The sequence below is a fragment of the Protopterus annectens genome, chromosome 4.part0 (assembly GCF_019279795.1).
Source record: "Protopterus annectens isolate FY-2018-M chromosome 4.part0, PAN1.0, whole genome shotgun sequence".
Lineage (NCBI taxonomy): Eukaryota > Metazoa > Chordata > Ceratodontiformes > Protopteridae > Protopterus > Protopterus annectens.
The window spans coordinates 509563609-509584763 of record NC_056733.1 but is presented as its reverse complement, the minus strand read 5'-3'; the positions used below and the strand labels follow the sequence as shown (position 1 = coordinate 509584763).

General features: G+C 41.7%; 1 protein-coding gene across 2 annotated transcripts in view; it reads right to left on the bottom strand.

Annotated features, from left to right (window-relative positions):
• HECTD4 (HECT domain E3 ubiquitin protein ligase 4) overlaps window positions 1-21155 on the bottom strand; it is a 5422508-nt gene that overhangs the window by 2893913 nt on the left and 2507440 nt on the right. For both annotated transcript variants that reach the window (XM_044068422.1, XM_044068423.1), the window contains exon 27: window positions 16457-16561. In XM_044068422.1, coding sequence (XP_043924357.1) covers window positions 16457-16561 — 105 coding nt within the window. The remainder of the gene's footprint in view (window positions 1-16456; window positions 16562-21155) is intronic.

The following is a 21155-nucleotide window of genomic DNA, read 5'->3' as shown; positions in this document are numbered from 1 at the left end:
TGTGAGCCTTACTATGAGGTGCAGAGTCTCTTTCTGTATGATGACCCACTTTTTGTTGGAGAAGCTTTTGCATTTTTTCCTTAGCCTGCTCTACATTAAAAATGTCTTCGACCATCCAAGAAAAATATTCTGAAGACAGCTGAGTACAGCAGCTTCAATCTCACACCTGCCTCTCAATACTCCCTGATTGTCCGGATAAATCTGCGTCTCTTCTTCCTGGTCTACAGTGAATAATCACTTCCACAAACACTCCACTGTAATTAATAATAGTTTACCCTTCTGTCACAGTTTTGTCAGGATCAATTCTTTCTGCTGGTATGACTGCACCTTTACTAATTTAGGTCTTGGCTGCTTTCTCATGGCCAGGTTTGGAGCATACACACGATGTGCTTTTTACATTAGCAAATGCTGCTGTGGAATACCAGTCCAGTTGCTTATCTATGTATACAGTCGGTTCCTTCCAGTTTCTCTGGTACAGCAGAAAATCTCAAGTTTCCCTATGTGTTCTGACTTCTAACTCTACCATTTTTTGAAACAGCTCTTCTTGAGCAGTTTCATACTCAGCCAGCTTTATCCTTATTTTGACCTCTGATTTTTGCAGTTTTATCCGTATATCTGAACAATTGTTTAACGTTTCGTAAATTATTTCCCAGACTTTTATTTGAGTTGATATACTCCTTCAATGTTTCATTTTGAGCTCTAAGCAAATTTGATTTATTTTTTTCCTCCAGATTACTGGAAGCCATGTCTTGCACTAAAGCTGGAGCTTAAACTGCGTTTTGCTAAATAGCTGCAGGATTCCTCCCGGTTAGTGTTTTCTCTTCAACTTTTCTAGCTGATTTTCTTTCAAGCTCTCTAAATGTCTTTTTTGCTTTCATTCAGGCAGTATACTTACTAGCCAGTAACTGAATTTAGAGTTTCAGGCCCTTATCTCTCAGTTTCTTTTTTCACATTGAGAGAGATGAAATCAAACTGTTGATCAGTGTGCAGTCATCTTGGCTAGGCCAGTCTATCCAAATTCTTATACCTTGGATAATAGCATGCAACTTCTGTCTGAGATCCTACTACTGCATTCACATCTTCCATACCAAATATTTCTCATATATATCATCAGAATTCTACCCTCTTTTCATACTTCCCTTCTTGGTCCCCCAATATAAATCCTCACTATTACAAATCAGGTTCCAATCCTCACTTATAAATAATATTCCCTGATAAAAGCTGATTACTTCTCCCAAAATTCTCTTAGCAGTTTTAGGTGGAATATAAAGTTATGTCAGTATAATCATCCTCCTCTGCCAATAATCATTTACTAAAGCAAGTTTGCCATTATTTTTTGTTTCCTTTTCTGTCAAAACTAGAGCTCTTCTACCAATAAATAGTATTACTGTTCCTCTCTTCCTTTGTATGTGATATTTTCTGAATGCCTACCACAAAAATCCTTTCTTTATGAAATTCACATGCTCTTTGTATCTAAGTGTGTCTTCTGGGTTCAGGCACCTAGGCAGTGAGAGATTTCCCTGTGGTACATTTGACTGGGGACACATGGCTGAAGTGACATTCAGCCTCAGAGGAATATGGCTGTTTGTAAATTTCCTGTGGGCAAAGAGAAGAATATGTTGCCATGCCCACAACTTCAACAACCAAATGCACAGGGGGAAAACAATATCCATGGTCCCCAAGGCAATATGGCAGGCATCAACAGCAGGCTGCCCAGTGGGCATGTCAGTGGCAGTAAGAATGCAGTACTCTTTATAAGTGATGTGCATGGACCACTCCCCCCTTCACAGTGTCTAGGGAACATTACCTTAAATGCATACTGGAGCATAAATGTGACTACACTAGCATGCAAGATTTCCTCCATGCTGTAGCACACTTCTACATGTTGTAGTTACATAAGGATGTAATGTACACTGAGCACAACACTCATTACTTCTTCTGCCACCATGCATTTGGTTATTAAAGCTGCGAGCATGGCAGTATGTGCCTCTCTTTGCCCACAAGGAATTTGCAAACAGCCATATTTCTCTGCATCTGAATGTCACTTCAGCCATGTGTCCCAGTCAATTGTACCACAGGGAAATGTCTCGTTGCCTAGGCGCCTGAACCTGTGTCTTCTTTATATACTGTACAGTTCTAAATGCCCTGCTGTATTTGCATTAGCATTCCTGGCCAATATAACACATCATAAGCTCTTGCTTTATAAGTTGACAACTTCAAAGTGCGACTCTGATTCCTACCAACTTCCTTCTCCCTTTAAATGATTAGGCATTAGTAATTTACTTGCCTTAAATATTTAATCCTTACATGCAAGCAACCTCCCTGCGTGGGGAACATGGATATACTTCTTTCCTTATGCCTTGCTTTAATGGCCAACCTTTTATAACTGTTTCTAAAAGTTTTTGCTACCAAGGATTGTACACCACACACTTGAAAATCTGCACTTCATTTAAATCACAAGCAACTACAGAACTGTTCAATTAATTAACATTTTCCTTCTGTTTTAGCAAATAAGAATGTTACAGTTTGTGTGTATTATACATTTCTTTTTCTTGGCTCTCACAAAAATGAAGTCAGAATTCTTTAAGTACACAATTACTTGTATTTGCAGTGAAGCCTTATTCAATACCTTCTAAAATACACTTAGTAAGGACATCTGGTCTATTCCTACAAACACCTTTTCTCCTTAAGTATATTCACGGAACTTTTCACAATCAAACACTGTGACAAGCAACTTTTTTTTTTCTAAATGAGGCTGTCAATAAAGGCTGAAGACCTATTTGAACCTGTTATGGTACAGGATCACTACATAAATTAGATTTTGGTTTTCCCCTACGTATTACCTGAATTACCACAATTAAAAACAGTTCAGTGTGTGTACTTCACTGATTTAATGTCCAAATATTTCAAAGCTCTTATTTCCCTGCACTCCAGTGTAGTTTCTCATTTTGTTCAAATGTCCTTAAAGGCAAGCTTACTTAACATATTCGGAATAAACTTAAAAAGAGCTTAAAAATAATGAAGTTATGTACTCACCATAACGTTCCATCTGAGTAGGTACTTCATTTGTCTGCAACCTGTGGGTATCGGATCCGACCTCGGATCCGAGCCGGCAGCTTTCCAAGCTCCAAGATCAGAGCTCCTAGCTCCTCCCCCTACCCATAATCCCCTGCTACCAACCATATTACCTCAGATCGTTTTTTTTTGCCTCACCAACCTGGTAACACAAAAATCAACTCTAAAGGTGATCAGAAAATCCCGAAAGGTTTGGGGGATGGCAGGGGGGGGTCGGTTGCAGACAAATGAAGTACCTACTCAGATGGAACGTTATGGTGAGTACATAACTTCTTTATCTGAAGTAGTTACTTCATTTGCTCTGCAACCTGTGGGACAGAGTCCCCAGCTACCTTATAAGAACCTGGGTGGTTCTTACGGAAGGATATTCCAAAGCACCGCGGAGCCAAAAGAAGCCCTACTCCTCAAAATCACATCTAGTTTGCAATGAGAAATGAATGTATGAGAAGAGGACCAAGTAGCTGCTGAACATATGTCGTCCACTGGAACCCTAGACCAAAAAGCTGTTGAGGTGGCTACAGATCTTGTAGAATGAGCACGGATACCAACTGGGGCTGGCTTGCCAGACGATATGTACCCCTGAATAATACACTGACAGATCCAATTTGCTATAGTCACTTTGGAAATGGCTTTGCCCATGGCTGATTTTGCATAAGAGACAAACAACTGGTCCGACTTACGACACTCTCTAGTCCTATGCAAGGAGAAACGCAGCTGTCTGTGCACATCCAATTTGTGCAACGTGTATTCTCCCTTGTTCTGAAATTTTGGAAAAAACACTGGTAGATTTATCGATTGATTTATATTTGCTTCTGAAGCAACCTTAAGCAAGAAAGACGGGTTAGTCCTGAGGGACACTCTATCTTTGTGAAAGATAAGGTAAGGAGGTTTCATACACAAAACTTGCAGTTCTGAAACCCTTTTGGTTGAAGTAATAGCCACTAAGAAGGCCGTTTTCCATGACAAGAACTTCAACGGAACCGAGGCCAGAGGTTCGAAAGGTGGACTCGTCAAGGCTTGCAAGACTAAAGTGAGATCCCATGGGGGAACCACAAACTTTACAGGTGGATTTAAAAGAAAGATGCCTCGTAAGAAGGTTTTGCACAACTTTGTAGATGCTATGGAACCTATGCCGTCACCCACATGGAAATGGGAGATGGCCGCCAATTGCAACTTAACCGTAGAAGCACTTGCTCCCTGCCGAAAAATCAATGAGAGGAAGTCCAGAATGGTTGGAATAGGGACAGTAAATGGGTCCAAGCCCTTGTCTTTGGCCCAAATGGAAAAACGTTTCCATTTACTGTTGTAAAGTTTTCTGGTAGACGGCTTATGAGCCACAACCAAAATGGCCTTAACGGGAGATGAGATACCGGGAGTCCTAGCCATTATTGGAACTGGATCAGCCAAGCTGCAAGCTTCAGGTTGACCAGGTTCGGGGTTGGGCAACCCGCGGGATGCGAGATCAGGTCTGGACTGGGATCCAGAATCCATGGAGGAGCCACACTGTGAGACCGCAGAAAAGGGAACCAGATCTGTCGAGGCCAGAATGGGGCTATGAGGATAACTCTGCTCCCCAACCGACAAGCTTTCTGAATGAATTTCATCATGAGCAGGAGGGGGGGATAAGCATAAAGGAGCCCTGAAGTCTCAGGTGGGCTGCAACCACTGCCATGACCTTGGTGAACACTCTGGGGGCTGAGGTGAGTCCGAATGGAAGAACCCTGAATTGATAATGACTGGCTCCGAGCCGGAAGCGGAGAAACCTCCTGGATCGTCTGTCCATCAAGATGTGATAGTACGCATCCTTGAGGTCTATGGAGCACATCCAGTTGTTCTCCCGCAGAAGGGGGAGAATAGATTGAAGAGTGACCATCCGGAACTTTTCCTTGAGTATGAACAGGTTCAGAGCGGAAAGGTCTAAGATGGGTCTGAGGTCCCCGGTTTTCTTTGGCACCAAAAAGAACCTTGAGTAATAACCCAATCCGGACTGATCTGGGGAGACGGGCTGGATGGCTCTTTTTCTTAGCAGCTTCAAAATCTCTGAAGCCGCTGCCTCCCTCTGATCGGGTGGGACATCGGGGAGGCGTCTGGTTTTGGGGGGAAGATTTAGGAATGGAATGGAATAACCTCTGGATATGATACGGAGCACCCATCAATCCGTTGTAAGGGACTTCCAGTTTGACAGGTGCTCCATCAACCGCCCCCCTGACTGCCTCCAGAGAGGGACATTCGGGCAAGCCCTCAGGGCTGTTGCGCGGGTCTGTCCGAGAAAGGTTCTCTAGACCCGAAATTACGTGGCCCCCCCCTGCCTCTGGGCCGGCGTCCACCTTGTCCTCCTCTGCCTCTAGAGGACGAGTGGTCCACAGCTGGATGGGATTGCTGAGACTTGCGGAACCACAGCTTCTTTTGTTCCCTCTGATTCCTGGAGAAGGATCTTTGGGGACTAGAGAAACGGACTCCGACGGCAGACAGCATCTTCCCGTCCTTTTCGCTTTGGACCAGCGTATCGCGAACGGTCTTGCCGAAAAGAGCAGAACCTTCAAAGGGGGCGTTCGCGAAGGACGCCTTGAAGGGATCCGTGAAGTCGCAAAAACGGAGCCAGGCGTGACGTCGTAAGACGACCCCTGCTTCGCTGGCTCTAGCGGCTCCCTCCATAGCATGGGAGAAGAGCCGCATAGACGTATTAGAGATGGATTTCAGAGTGGTCATTCACGTCGCAAACACATCCTTGTCTCCGACCGACATGGACTCCGGGGGGGGGGGCTGCAGCGTATTCCTTGATCAAGTCTCGCTGTAGCCTAATGGTATGTGCCATATAGTTCAGCGCCCTTAACTGTCTATCTGTGCGGGGACTTAGGACTTTATCGGGACACCTAGGGATTGGCTCCACGGTGTCAGGCTCCTTCCACGCCCTGGTGGTAATTAAGTCCACCAGGGGGTCGGCTGGAGGGGACACCCCGGAGGTAGATGGGCCTGCCTCAAATGCCTCCAGGAACACGGATTCATTAAGGGAAGGTTTTTGGGCAGACGACCCCCCTCTAATACGCAACATTTCCATGATGTCTCCAAAGGAGACAACTTCAGGGGGTGACCTTGGGGAACCCTCCCTATCATCTAAGTCCGTGTCGGTGGTAACGGACTCGGGGGAGTCCAGGTGCCTCCTTTTACACCGACGTTTCCGAGGAACCTCATCGGTGGGGCTATCCGAAGAGGGCTCTTCCACGGGTTGTTGTTCCTCCACGGGAACTAGCTGGAGGGCTTGGGCAGGCTGTCCCGATGGTTGGATGATGGAAGACAGACCCTCATACAGTGGGGGTACGGGTGGATCCGAAGCCCGAACCGGGGACCTGGAGGACCTCGACAGCACCCTCTCCACTACCTCAAAAGCCGAAGGAGAATCGCCCTTGCCAGTCTCAGAGCAATCTCCTCGGCTCCGAGGAAGGGATTGGGGTCGGAGCCGATGCAGTCGGCGCAGAGAGAGAGGTGTGCTCCGAAGCCAACAACTCCGAAGACACAACTCCTCCCTCGGATCCAACGCTCAGCCCTCGGCCCCGAGAGCTCGGATCTGACAAGCTCGAGGGCATAGTCGGAGTTGAAGAGACCAGCGCTATCGGCGCCGGCAAATCCCTGGGTCCGAAGGGGCCCGGATCCGATGACTCCGAGATCCGAAAACGAGTCGGCGAAGGAGTGATCGGGGCACACATGGGGGCAAGAGCACCCCCATCTGCATTTGGGTCTGCAAGAACCGACGCATCATCCGATCCATATCCGCTTCGGAGATGCTTCTCGCTGACCTGGAAGAGGTAGTCGAGGTGGGCCGGGAGGGCCACCTCGACGACCTCGATGGAGACCGATCCTCCTCCTCCGACTCTGGCAAGAAACTAGGCGAACGGAGCCGAGAGGAGGAGGATCCGGAGACCCTCGAAGGAGACTTAACTGCTTTAGCTGGCGGAGCTGAGGGTTGAGATTCAGCCCGCCTTTTATGGGATCTATGTCCCTCCTTATCCTTGTGCCTCTTCTCTCTAGCAGAAGAGGCACTAGTTTCCTCACAGCTCAAACCCAAAGAGGGAGGTTGAGTCCCGGGTTGAGCTAACGGAATAGAAGGTGCCGGGGCCGCCGAGGCAGCTGGAGTCCGAACGGGAGAGGAAGAAGAAGCTGACTCCTGGGGGAGCTTTCCTGCCAGGATCAGCTTGTTCTTCCTATCCTGAAGTGCCCGGGGGTTAAAGGCCGCACAGATCTGGCAGGCCTCTGATAGATGGGCTGCCCCCAGGCACAAAACGCACTGAGTGTGGCCATCAGCTGGGGAAAGCTTGTGGCCATACTCAGTACATTTAGAAAAAACGGCCTTAGGCCCTTCCGACATCCTAGCACTCACACACACACCCAAACGCTAAGGGAGGAGGGGGAGTGACTAAAGAAAAGCTAATTAACTGCACCAAAAAATTAAACTAGCACAAAAGGGAATCGAAAAAGGGGCTAATACCACACACACAAGATTATAAATTCTAGAAAAAAAGGTTATAAATCACCAACGATCTCACCCAGCCAGGAGCTCTTCAAAAGGAAAGCTTCTTCAGCCGCGGCAAAAAACGATCTGGGGTAATATGGTTGGTAGCAGGGGATTATGGGTAGGGGGAGGAGCTCGGATCTTGGAAAGCTGCCGGCTCGGATCCGATACCCACAGGTTGCAGAGCAAATGAAGTAACTACTTCAGATCAAATTTTACAAGTTAATTTGTCAAACTTACAACCTAATGGCCTTCAAAAAAGTACAGTTGCGTAAAAATCTTACCATAACAATAGATGTCCTATTCTTTACTGTTGCAGTATTCCTTACATCTGGGATTCCCTGCCTTGGGAAGCCCGATGTCTGGCCAGTATACAAAAGCCTACTATTGCTTTAAGGTACGCCGTACGTCACATGTATGCTTGTCATTTAGCATAGGGTATAAAGATGACATCCAGATGTACCATCCTCAAAACTGATAGCCCTAGTTGGAATGCCAGTCCAAGGAAAACCAAGAGGTAACCAGTGCATTCAGGAGGGAAATGGACCAGGGTGAGGAGGGAGGGAGTGAATACTGCAACGGTGAAGGAAACAACATCTACTGTTATGGTATGATTTTACATAGAATATGTCCTTCCATTCACTGGTTGCAGTATTCCTTATATCTGGGTAAGTGCCAAAGCTCAAGAAGAAACTTGGGAGGAGAAAGAACCGGCACAGCATCTAGGAAGCGATGAAGGATGGTCCTAGCAAAGTTAGAAGTTATGTCCTTACCATAACCTGGCATGTGTTGATTTTCATTCTTTCTCACTATTGGGTTACTGATCCATTGCAGGCTTCACAATGGTTAGGTCAGAGGCTGTCTCTCTCTTAGAAATGGCCTCTTTCCCATTCACTAAGACAGGATATAACCTCTTCTGGTAGTTTGGTACCCTTGTTATCTCATGACAACCTACTGTTGGCATTTTGTCATTCCCACTTACTGGCTCTCCCAAGTTTTGTTCCCCACCTTGCCTCTATGGACATCTATATGATACATGGCCCCACTGGTTGCATTTAAAACATTTAACCCTTGGTCCTGGACGTGTACCTGGACTAGTGCCTTCTCCTGCTACCAGCGGACTACGTTGGGGCAGTCTGGGCTGCCCACCATGGGTTCCTTTAGACTCATGAGCAGCACTGGGTGCCCCTTTCCTGTGTAATCATGCCCTGCTTGCTAGGTATTGGTATCCCTTCTTCCCCAACTCACCTGCAGTAGTACATTGTCTATCAGCTAACCAGATTCTCAAGTCCACAGGTAAAGTGCTAAGGGCTTGCTCCGCCACCCCTTTAAAAGTGGTGACCTGACACACCCACTCACCCACCTATGAAAATAAGTGTTCAGTTCAGCAACATATTCAGGTACTTGCGTATTATCGCAACCAGATTTTGCGATACAATATACGTTTTTGACATTTACTTAAATAACATCAATGAAGTGTATTATGGAAGAGTAAACTGTTACAAAGTGGGCTGGGATATTGGTGGTGCTGTTTTTAATGATTAACACTTACAATTTTAGGATTTGTGGGTATTGTGCTGTAAAGATGTCCAGCGTTGAAGTCAGTGAAAACAGTGGTTGCATGTGTATGTATGTTGGCCTGAAAGGAGTGTGGGAGTTAACGTACGATGTTAGGTGCTTTCGTACTGTGGGAAGGATTAGTTTTACTGCAGTTCTGCTAAATTAATCAGGAAGAGGAGATGGCTTACAAGAAGAGTCTGATAGCAGTTTGAGGGTATGTTAGCCCAGTAGACCAACAGGTTTTAAAAGCATATCCTTGTAACAGGGTGCTGTGAGCAGTAAAAAAATATTTTACATATGCATAAATGGTAAACAAAGGAGAAAGTTCCTCCATGTAAACATCACAGAATGCAAAGACCAATGTGAAACCCTGAGTGTCCAAACCCTGAACAAACCAGAAAACGTGCATAACACATCCGTTAGTATGAGGAGTGCAACAGATGGTAACAGAGTTGGCCAAACAACACTTTCAAAATGGCATCACTTGCATTGCATATGCCTTAGAAAGTGCACTGAAAGGAGGTCATACCACTGCCTTTGCAATCGTTAAATACTGTCAGGTGTAAAACTCGAAATCAACCAAATACTCACAGTGTCATGAGTACACATCGTACCAAGTTGCCCCACAGTCATAAATTCTGGAAATCTGACATTGCATTACAAAGACTGTTATTCATCCCTCAGGTTTATTTACTGTCACAGTGACTCCCATCAGAAAAGTATGTCCTGCAGAAAGACAAAATGTGACCAATATTCCTCTTCCTGAGTCACTGAAGTGTGTGGTGGTTTTCAGACTTTCAGAAATAAAGTGATTTTACGCATGTGACAGATACCCACAATATGGAAAACCACATTAATCTGTTTGCAATGCCAAGGGGTGTGTTAAACATTAGCTGTATGGCATCCACTTTCGTGTGGCTTGCTTTCTGCAAGAGGACAGCACGTATGTGTTGCAGTCGTCCTGTCACCAGCTGTTCAGCAATTTTAGTCAACCACCAGGAAACTCAGAAAAGCACCCCACACTTCAGGGACACACACTTCATTACACAGGTTGCCAACATTTTTCAACACAATAAATGATTGGAAAACAGACTCTCTTTCTGTTAAAAATCTGATTGCGATATTATGTAAGTACCCATATTCACACACACTTTCATCTGTCTTGGATCTATGCTCACGAAACTTTATTTCTATAACTTCAGGTGTTAACTTAAAAAAATTCTACCAAACAGTTCTTTACAACATTAAATTTTAAACAGTCAGTATCAGACAGTTTGGAAAGAACAGCTGCAGCTTTACGATGGAGTAAGGGGGTTAGGAACCGTACCCTGAGCCCTTGGTCAACATTATACTGTTTACATACCCTTTCAAACATATGAATGAAACTATTAAAATTATCCCCCTCTGTAAATTGTGGAAGAAATTTACTGACCTTTTTTTGCTTCTGAGGTTCGGTTACTCCATACCCCATTACCTCCATGACTCTGGCGAAGAGTCAGCATCTCCTTTTCATGTTGTTTCTGCCTCTCCTTCCCCTCAGCTTCCAGGCATTGCAGTTTCTCATTTTCCTCAGCTTTCAGACATCTCAGTCTCTCTGCTGCTTCTATTTCCAAATGCTTGGCCTGTAGCTCAAGTCTCCAGACGGATTTTTAAGTCCTCTGTGGAAAGGTTGAGCTGTCCATTTTCTGAGAGTTCTACATCTCCAAGGCCAGTCTGACTGTCCTCCTGGTTGCTATTCTGTGATGCAGCTGTGCCTAAAGCTGCAATCATGTCTGCTTTAGTCAGGTTGGCATGCACCAGTCCTTTAGCCTGGCACATCTCAGCCAAATGGCTCCTTGTCAGCTTGCCACACTCCTGTGCTGACATGCTTGCCTGCTCTCCCTGACTAACTAAGCTAACCAAAAAAAAATAAAAAATTGTGATATGAACTCTGAATGCTCACTGCGTGGCTGATTTAGAGTGCAAAAACACCTTCAGTGACCACTGTACACAGGCTACAGGAATTCAATATCCACACCACTACAAGCCAATTAATATGCAATGTAGCTATCTTACCACAGTCAACCAATTAATATGTGATCTGGCTATCCCACCACTGCCAAACAATTAATATGCGATGCCCCTGCACTGGCTCAGAAATCATGGAGCTTCAATCCTCACCACTAACACCAGTAAGGGACCTGCACATTGGGAGGACGACAACTACACACAAAGTAAAGTACAATTTCCCTTAAGAGCACACAGAGATCACAGTCAGTCTGGGGCTGGTTTCTCCCTCTCTCTCTCCATATCCCCAATAAGACTCCCCACTGGCACAGCTATAGTGTTAAGATCTCAGCTGAGTGGTCAAGCCAAAACCTCAGGCATCCTCTCTGCCCAACCACTGCTTTGTGTCCTTGCCTAAGTAGCTGACACACACACACATACACTTTGAGATTTGATTTATATACAAACATACAGACACTCCTGGGAAAGGCTGGCACAGGTTTACTAGCTATGTTCCCTTCTGCCCAGACTATAAGGTAGTTATCACTGCCACCAACCACTACTTATCAGCTACTATAAAGGCCCTTACCAAAGGGTGCCCAATCTTACTGTGTAATGTTACTATTATCCAAATGGTAAGTGTGACCAACAGCAAGACTATAAGAGTGGCCTATACAGTGTCACCAAATGCATATGCAAGTACAATAAGAGCTTAAATATCTCTAAATAAACCAGCCACAATTAAAAAGTTTAAATACATTTAATAATAAATAATGAAAGAACAAAATAATACTCAATAACTCAACACAGTAACTACAGAGTTCAGAATCACAGGAAATATTTTAAAACAACATTGCAGGACAGCCTCACATAAATACAGAAAACATCTAAACTAATCTTACTATATTCCTATCTATCTCTAAGAGAGATTACTGTAATCTAGTATGTACTATTAGCAAGGCAGAAGTGCTGATGAAGGGATGTCGTCAGATCCAAAGACAAATACAAAACGCAGTGACTTTCTCTGAGAGCGCATTCTTAAATTAATGACACACATTACTGCTGGGTCAGCTGGAAGAAATCACTATTTTTCACCTGCCTCCAGTTCCCAGGCTAACAGATACCAACAGAATTTAACATTTCTCTGTGAAAAATACTCATCTCTCAGAAGTTTGCCTAGAACTGGAAGTCGTAAAACAATTAACACTTTTACATTTGAAACCTAGTAATTATTTCTGTTTCCAGACAATAGGAGAACCTCTAGCTGTAAACATCCCGCCTTCTTGTTGTATTAACTAACTTGTACTTTACTTTGTGTGTACTAACTATAGCGCATCTTAAAACTCTTTACTTTTCAACTTATTTTCTTAGAGTTTTGCAAGTTAACTCTGTATGTTCCAACTTCTGCTATTAATATAGTTTATATACATTTCTGTTCTATTCCACTAGGGTACACTGTGGTTACATTCTTGAAGCTCAGTACATAAGATACAGTTCAACACACACTTCTGCACCAGTAGTTTAATATCCACATAGCATATAGTTCTCTTACATTTGTAAGACAAGCCTATGGATCACATTAATATTCACAAATGATTACTTACAAAATTCCAGATAGCTGGGCTGGCAGTGTCTCATTTCTATATAATTCATATTAATATTTTCAAACAACATATAATTATTTACAAAATTCCAGCTAGCTGGGCTGGCAACATTTCGGTTTGTCACACAGCATGTGCACTTAACTATAAGCCTTGAAACATATCCAATGGTTAATTAAGATAATGTACCAATAAAAACTAAGATAAAGATGCAAGGTAATGAATTAAAAATGAGACACTTGCACTTAACTGTCAAAGAGAGAAGAATTTAAGTAATGGGTAGTGGAAATTATTTGATAGTTATTAGCCAAGACAAATATTTCTTCAGAAGGGATAGTTTCTGAGTGGGATAAAATGAAAATGAAGTTTAACGACATGGCAGAAATAATTCAAAAAGATGTGGAGAAAAAATAATAGGAATTATTTAGAGGGGATAACAAAAGTTAAAATATTACAGAATAGGGGGAACTCAAAGAACACGAAAAGGAGAAAATGCAAAGTGCTAAAGGGAAATAAGAGAGCATTTGGATAATATGCATGAGTTCAGAAAGGTTGCTGTTAAACACCTATTTTTGATAACTCCAGGGAATAAACATTTTTATCATACTGACTTGGGCAACAAAAAGCAGAAAGGATTGTTGACAAACTTAGGATGCCCATAGCAAGAAAATAACCAGAGATACTACAGAAATATCGTATACATTTAGGAAATTTTATGAAAATCTGCAAGAGGCAGAGGTATGTGGAAACCAAAAACTGGCACAAGTGAAAATATTTATGGAAGACTTAATTATGCCAAGGTTAGATGCGGATGAAGTTTAACAATTAACCGAAGACAGGAAAAGGTGTGATAAAAATGGAGATGTATTCTAAATCAACAGGAAGTCACTATTCCTCTGGAAGTTTGGAAGCTGTGAGGGAAGAAAGTGATAAAAGATCAGTAAGGTTTTGTTTAACAATATTTTAAAAGGGGCAGAAGCGTAAAAAGGATTAGTCCGGATAAAATCACTTTAGCTAGCAGATCTATGAGACTCTCTCTCCCTGATACCTTTCCTGTGATAAGAATAAAGTCACCTTGCTGAAGTTTCAAGTAGTTTACTCAGTTAAGTAGGTAGATTAATGAGTGCTTACATTAGAACATGAACATTCGTCCATATCACCAAGTGAGTCATCAAAGATAACCATGTCATCTAGAATGACATCTTCTTATATTGGTAGCTGTCTAATTAAAATGGTTCCAATGTTTTATTTTCCTTTTTGTTCTTGTTTTTGTATATGTGACGTGATGTGTATATGTGATGTGCCAGAGCCCAGACCTAAATCCAGTAGAAAAATCTGTGGAGGTGTCCTGAAGAGGGCTATGCACAAGAGATGCCCTCCAATCTGACAGACTTAGAGCGCTTTGGCAAGGAAGAGTGGACAAATATTGCCAAGTCAAGATGCGCTATGCTGATAGACTCCTACCCAATAAGACTGAATGCTGTAATTAAATCAAAAGGTGCTTTAACAAAGTATTAAGTTTAAGGGTGTGCATACTTATGCAGCCAGCTTACTGTATGTTTTTTTTTTTTATATTTTTTCCCCCCTAACAGATTTGTTTGTTTTTCAATGGAACTGTACAGGTTATAGGTCACATTAAAGGTGGGAAAAGTTTTGAAATGATTTATTGTGGTCTCATTTTTTTTATATCACAAAAACCTGACATTTTAACAGGGGTATTTACACTTTTTATATCCACTGTAGAATGGGTTACTGTGAGCAGACATTCCATTTGGAGTGAAATCCATACCTCTTAGTTGTCTCTGTTTCTGCCCAGTTCCTCAGAATATTTTGATTTTCTGGTAAATCAATCATGTTCACTTAGTAATGCCAATCTTTAGAGTGTTATACTTACATACTGATGCAAAACATCTTATTCTATTAACTTTTAATGTGTATCTAAAATTGTTCCCGATTTTGCTCTCCCCCATTATTTTTAGCTTTGTCCAGAATTCTTGACCAAATAACTTGAGAGATATGGTGCTACCTCAAAACATTCATATCTAAATTATTTCTATTGGTATTACTACAGCAAACCAGAAACAGACTACAAGGTGGTTCATGCTGCTGCTGCTGCATTTGCTTGGTACGGTTTTTGTCTAGCTCAGTGTTGTTTTCACTGGTGTGGGCTGGAAAACTAACAACATGTGACAGTTTATGGTCACCACTGTATCTCAGTTATTTCATTGCATCTACACACACTTAACTATTTTAATGTTACGCAGTCATTAAGTGTTTTTTATAGTTTAGTGGACCTGCTGTAGTAGGATTGCCACCTTTTCAAATACCCAAGGTGGGAAATTTTTTGTAGAAACGTCAGATTTTACAGGGGAAAACATATCCATGGCAAGTATAAATGAAAGAACTTAACTTTTTTGCCAAAATAAACACTTATTCTTGTAGCAAGTAGGTGTTTTAGATACAAAATAACTGTTTTATACAACTATTAAAGAAAATACAGGAAATATTTTTGTCCTAAAATCTCAGGACATTTGCCATTTTTTAAATTTTTTTGCAGGACATAACTGCCCAAAGAGGGACTGTCCCATGCAAAGTGGGATAGGTGGCAACCCTATGCTGTAGTAAAGTAATCTTGGAGGCCTTTTTCCAAGAATCCTATTCAATCTCCCTTTATATGAGGCATGCTAGAAATAAGGAATTTTTTTTAACTTCAGTGAAAACAGAATGACATTAGTGTTGGTCGCATGCATTGCTGCACAGCTTTTAGAAACTAGTGTAATTTCTTTTGCTTAAATGATTCTGATTTGTGTTCTCAAAATGTCTCTTACCTCTTAAAAGTATTTGCAAATGCTCAATAAAGAAAATTAGCTGACCTACATAGTTTTAAGGCTTCCAATTTTTTTAGACCAAGTGTTGATAAACCTTTTCCATCATTCTTCCTGAGGTGTCAGACCTATTATTCTAATCCAGGAGCTGTTATCTGACCAATTTAATTTTACTTCATAGAACTCTTAATAGACATTTAAACAACTTTTGCTATTCACCAGTGTCGACATTCAGAAAATGTTTGATCTTGAATACTAGCAAAATGTGCTGTATTTGTTTAAATATTTTGTAATACTGGCAAAATGTGCTGTATTTGTTTAAAAATATTTTGTGATTTTCATCATGTCATCTGTACTTGTTCAGTGCAGCACAAAACAAAATAATTCCTTCTTTTACTGAATTTGAGTTAATGATACATATTTTTCTTTTTCTAATGAGACACAAATACCTTTATGCACATTTCAAACACCTGTTGCATTGTTAGCTACACCCTTGACTTTTTACAGTACAATATAACTAACACTTCATCCAAACCATAATTTCTTGAGCATCAGAAATTAGTCATTTATATACTTTGAGAACATTGCCAGGATTTGTAAGATTATGGCATTCTTTTTTTTTGTTAGAGAAATGGTCTTTCAATTTTAACAGTAGAATATGGATGAGCTGTTACGTATGCTGCACTTTATTGGTACAGTGTTATGGTGTTTGTTTTCCCCAAGTGCCCTACCAGCTAGATAATGTGTCATTATGTTCTGGCAAGAAGATGAACTTGGAGACACCACTGCATGCAACTTCTAAAAGAACTACTTCTAAATGAACCAACTGCAGCTTCATATAAATATTTCTATACGCACAATTCCTAAGGCATTCAAACAGAATGATTGGTGGTGTAACTCACCTCATTAAAATGGTAATCATGAAAATATGGATTATTATTATCCAGTTTTCCTTGGATGGCATCCTCTACTTCATTTTGCCATTTCTGCTCCAGCTCAGCAACACTCTGAAAAATTACATGTTTTTTATTTTAGAATATGTGTGTAAGAGTGACACAGCATTTAAATGGCAGCATTAATTACCATACAATCAAAAATCTTCTGTAGCTTTTGATATTTAGGAAAGAATAGCTGTGCAAGAACTTACCATAACCGTAGATGTCCTTTTCTTCCATGTTGCAGTATTCATAACCTTAGGGAGTTGCTGCCTGCAGCACCGGACATCCAGCCAGTATACCAAAGTCTTAGAAACAGGGGTACGTGTGGCATTGCATGCAGGGATCACGAACTGATGTAGGCTATATCTGTGACTTCTGCACGTACTCAACTCAGAACTGGCTGCTGCACAGAGAGAGACCCCAGGAGTAGGAGGACAGAAACAAGCATAAACCTCTCAGACACACAAAATCAGTGGTAGGGAAAAAAACAGGTACTAATATGTCCAAAAGGGGGGGAAGGTGGGTGCAATTGAATACTGCAACATGAAAAAGGAGGACATCTATGGTTATGGTAAGCTCTTACACAAGTATTCTATGTCCTATTCTCATGTTGCAGTATTCAAAAACTTAGGGAGAGTAACACAGCTCTCTAGGAAGCAACACTGGAGGTAGGTTGGGGAGCAGAGTCTATGAGACCCTGCAGGATAGACCTAGCAAACCCTGTTCAAGCCCTGGAGATCAAATCCAATTTGTAATGCCTGGTAAAGGTATGCACAGAACACCAAGTTGTACCCTCTAGAATAGAAGAGTAATCAAAGCCCTTGAAAAAGGCTGCTGAAGAGGAAGCTGCTCTGGTGGAATGGGCGTTGACAGATGAACTCAACTGCTTTCCATGAAAGGAGTAGCAAAAGGCAATAGCCTTAGAAATCCAAGAGGCAATTGTGTGCTTTGACACTGACTTGCCAAGGGCCCTACGATGATAGGAGACAAATACATGGTCAGACTGTTTGAGGGGTTTTGTCTTGTCTAAGTAGAACCTCAGTTGCCTATGAACATCCAAGGAATGCAAAGTCCTTTCCGAGGAGTTCTGCGGCTGAGGGTAAAAGACGGGTAAATTAATGGTCTGGTTTAAGGAAATTTCATGAACTACTTTAGGCATGAATGAAGGGTTAGTTCTGAGACAAACCCTATCTTTATGAAAAACAAGACAAGGAGGAGAAACCATATGGGCTTGATCTCAGAGACCCTCCTGGTAAGAGCCACTAACAAAACTGTTTTCCATGTACAGAATTTAAGACTGGATGAACGGGCTGGCTCAAATGGGGCCAATGTAAGCTTTTCCAGCACAAAGATAAGGTCCCAAGGAGGAGGGATATGCTTACGAGGAGGTGTTATATGAAAGACCCCTTTCAGAAACAGCTTGATGTCCAACATGGAAGCTAGAGGTGGAGTCAAGAGAAGGCAAGCAGAAATAGCAGAGAGGTGCACTTTCAAAGAGGAATAAGTCAGCCCTGAATGTAGTAACTCACACAGGTAAGAAAGGACCATTGGAACAGAAACTTGAAATGGGTCCTGTTTTCTCTTGAGGCACCAATGGGAGACTCTTTTCCATTTTAATAAATAGTTTCTCCTGATACTTGGTTTTCTGACCTCCTGAAATTGAGTACGTCCTCTATATATAGGTGCTTAAAGGGGATCAGAATTTTATCACCCACACTGTCAGTTTGAGACTGAGGAGATGGGGATGAATAACGGATCCCCTGTCTTGTGTGAGTAGGTCGAAGCAGTGAGGTAACCTGTGGTGATTGCCCTGGGCTAGAAAGTAGAGTAGGGGAAACCGATGCTGTCAAAACCTTGAAGAAAAACATACAGTTCCATAAAAAATATTTTCAGAAAGCCATATCTACCTAATCAAAGCTTTTGTTTTTAATATTGGTAAAACTTAAATGTTTTCAGTAATCCCAGGTTCTACAGTCACATTTTACCAATATTAAAAATAAAAGCTTTGGTTAGGTAGATATGGTTCTGACTTCTGAAAATATTTTTTACAGAACTGTATGTTTTTCTTCAAGGTTTTTTCTTCAAGTTTTTTAAAAAAATGTCTTATTTCTTTAAATGCGTTTAATTGTTTGCTTAATAGTATACAACCATAGGCATGTGGTTATGGTTTATTCTGACGAAGTCTCAGAACTTTCAGAGATGAAACCGCTAAATAAATTGGAAGCTGCTTTGTATCCTGTTGGAAGTTTGGTGTTCTTTTTTGTTATACTATACAATTGGACTGGCTTACAATTCTGGTGCAGCCACAGGTAGCTCAGTAAATACCAATGCTGAACAATAAAAATGCATAAAAATCAGCAAAAAAGCATTACATCCATTCCTAACACATCCTGTAAAGCCCAGACAGCTGCTGACAAAAACACAAGCAAAATGCTAGAATGTGGGAAGAGGCCTATACAACTGGAAAGCATTTATAATGAAACTAGGGTCTATTACTTTTTCTTCTGTATCAGTTGGGCTATCAGCTGTTGATTGACTCCCTTTATAGTTCACTTCCAGGGCTTGCAGCTGAAAGCTCCCTCGCACTGAGTGCATTATTTCTATTCAGCAGGATAGGAAACACATATGAAGAAAAGAGCCATGAATATCATTCACTGTTGTTTTTTTTTTTTTTTTTTTCTCTTTTATGCCCTATACCTTGCATGTTGACCAATTTTATGGGGTGGACATGTACAGGGATAATGGGAAGGAGTCAATAAGTCTCCACTGGGTAAACTTTGCATATGCCCTGCCTATCTCAATTGCTTGCTAATGCCTTTGCTACATGTCCCAATCTCCACCAGCAGAAATGAAATGAGACATTTCCCAGCAAATATGTATGCCTCACTGAGAAGAGCAAGCAGTCATATAATCTATCATTTCTTTTCCATTCCCACCAGACTACCTCCAACGTCTAGACTACTACTCAAATACAGGGCATATGTACTATAATCACTGCTTCATTCTTTTATGCCATAAATGTAATGGATCTACCTTTATGGTGAGTGATTCTCATAACGCAATTATCTTCTTCATCACACATTCCTACCTCTGTACATTCCTTCCTTTAAAGGAGAACAGTGAGCAGTGTATCAACTTGAACCAAGAGGAGGGATGCTAATAATAAAAGAAACCATGCATTACAGATGAGACAGTGTTGGCCCTAACTTTTGGACTGGTAATCCAACCTGTAGTGCTTTGTGAAAGTGTGCACTTAAGATCACAATGTATATTCAAAGATGTACTAAGTTAAGACATTCCTGAAAAAAGTACTCATGCTGCCACCCAAGCAGACCAAGACCTAACCACTCCATTCAAGGTTTTGGTATACTTGCCATAATTAAAGCCAATACTGTTGTCTGAACTTTCTGAAAGTGGTAACATGGTCACTTTTCTGACTTTGCTTCCTTTCATTTATGGGACCAAGTCCAGTAGGGATATCACATTCTTAACTGAGTAGCACTAAGAGCATACAGTAAACAAGGACATCTGCTTGCCTTGGGTAATAGCCATCCCTGCCACAACCAAATAATATTTATACTGTACAACCAGAGATCAAAGTTAGAATCACATGGCAGTGGCACTCCAGCATTTCATCCACCACTGACTAAGCACGTTGCTTTTCAGTGCAATCTTACCAACAGACTCACAAAAGTTTCCAGAATAGGGGGGGGGTGTTAAATAGTAACTCGCTAGTATCAAAAACCCACCTTTACAGTGCCACTGCCACCAATTACTCAAAATTAACAAAACGTGCAATTGCTAAGGTGCATTCTTAAGCCAAACGTCAAATATTTAAACTGTCCCACTTAACTCTGAGCAGTCTCTCTTCAAAGAAAGGACATACAGTTGAAATCAGACCAGCAGAATACATACACCTTTAAATCAATACATAAATCATCATTCACAATCATTTTAAGATGAATATTTTACTTCAAATATAAAAACGTTAAAGCACTGTCTTTATAAATAAATATGTGAACTGCATAGACCATATACGAGTAAATTACAACAAACATTTATTCTTGCTCTAAGTGCAATAATTTACACAATCACCCAAGCCTTCTCAATCACTTCATTTAGTAAACAATACAAAGGCATTTTTACTTCACATACTATTCTCATTACTTTCATTCTTAAACAGCCAGCTCTCAACTCATATTCCTCCTAAAAAGTACTCTTCCCCTCTTGTACCATTATTTTAATAACCCTTTGGGAAAAACTTGGTACCCATGAATTACCACACAGGCGGTAGCTCACTAAACAGTGAAAGTGTGATAAGAGACCTTGGGACACAGGTGGACAGTAATCTCTCCTTTGATAACCACATCACCACAGTAGTCAGAAAATCCTTCTACGTGGCATACCTCATTTTTCTAGAGAACCCTTTTGTAAAGGAGGTCATCATTCCTCTCTACTCATCCCTCATTAGACCCATTATAGAATGCAATGCCCCGTTTGGCATGCATCTCACAAGACACCTACAACAATTGGAAAGGCCACAGAAATACCTCACTAAGAGGGTTACCGGCCTCAAACAGATGCCATATGCAGACCGTCTCAAAAACCTCCAGCTCTACTCTGTTGCATATCGCCTACTCAGAGGCGATCTCTGTCTAACATA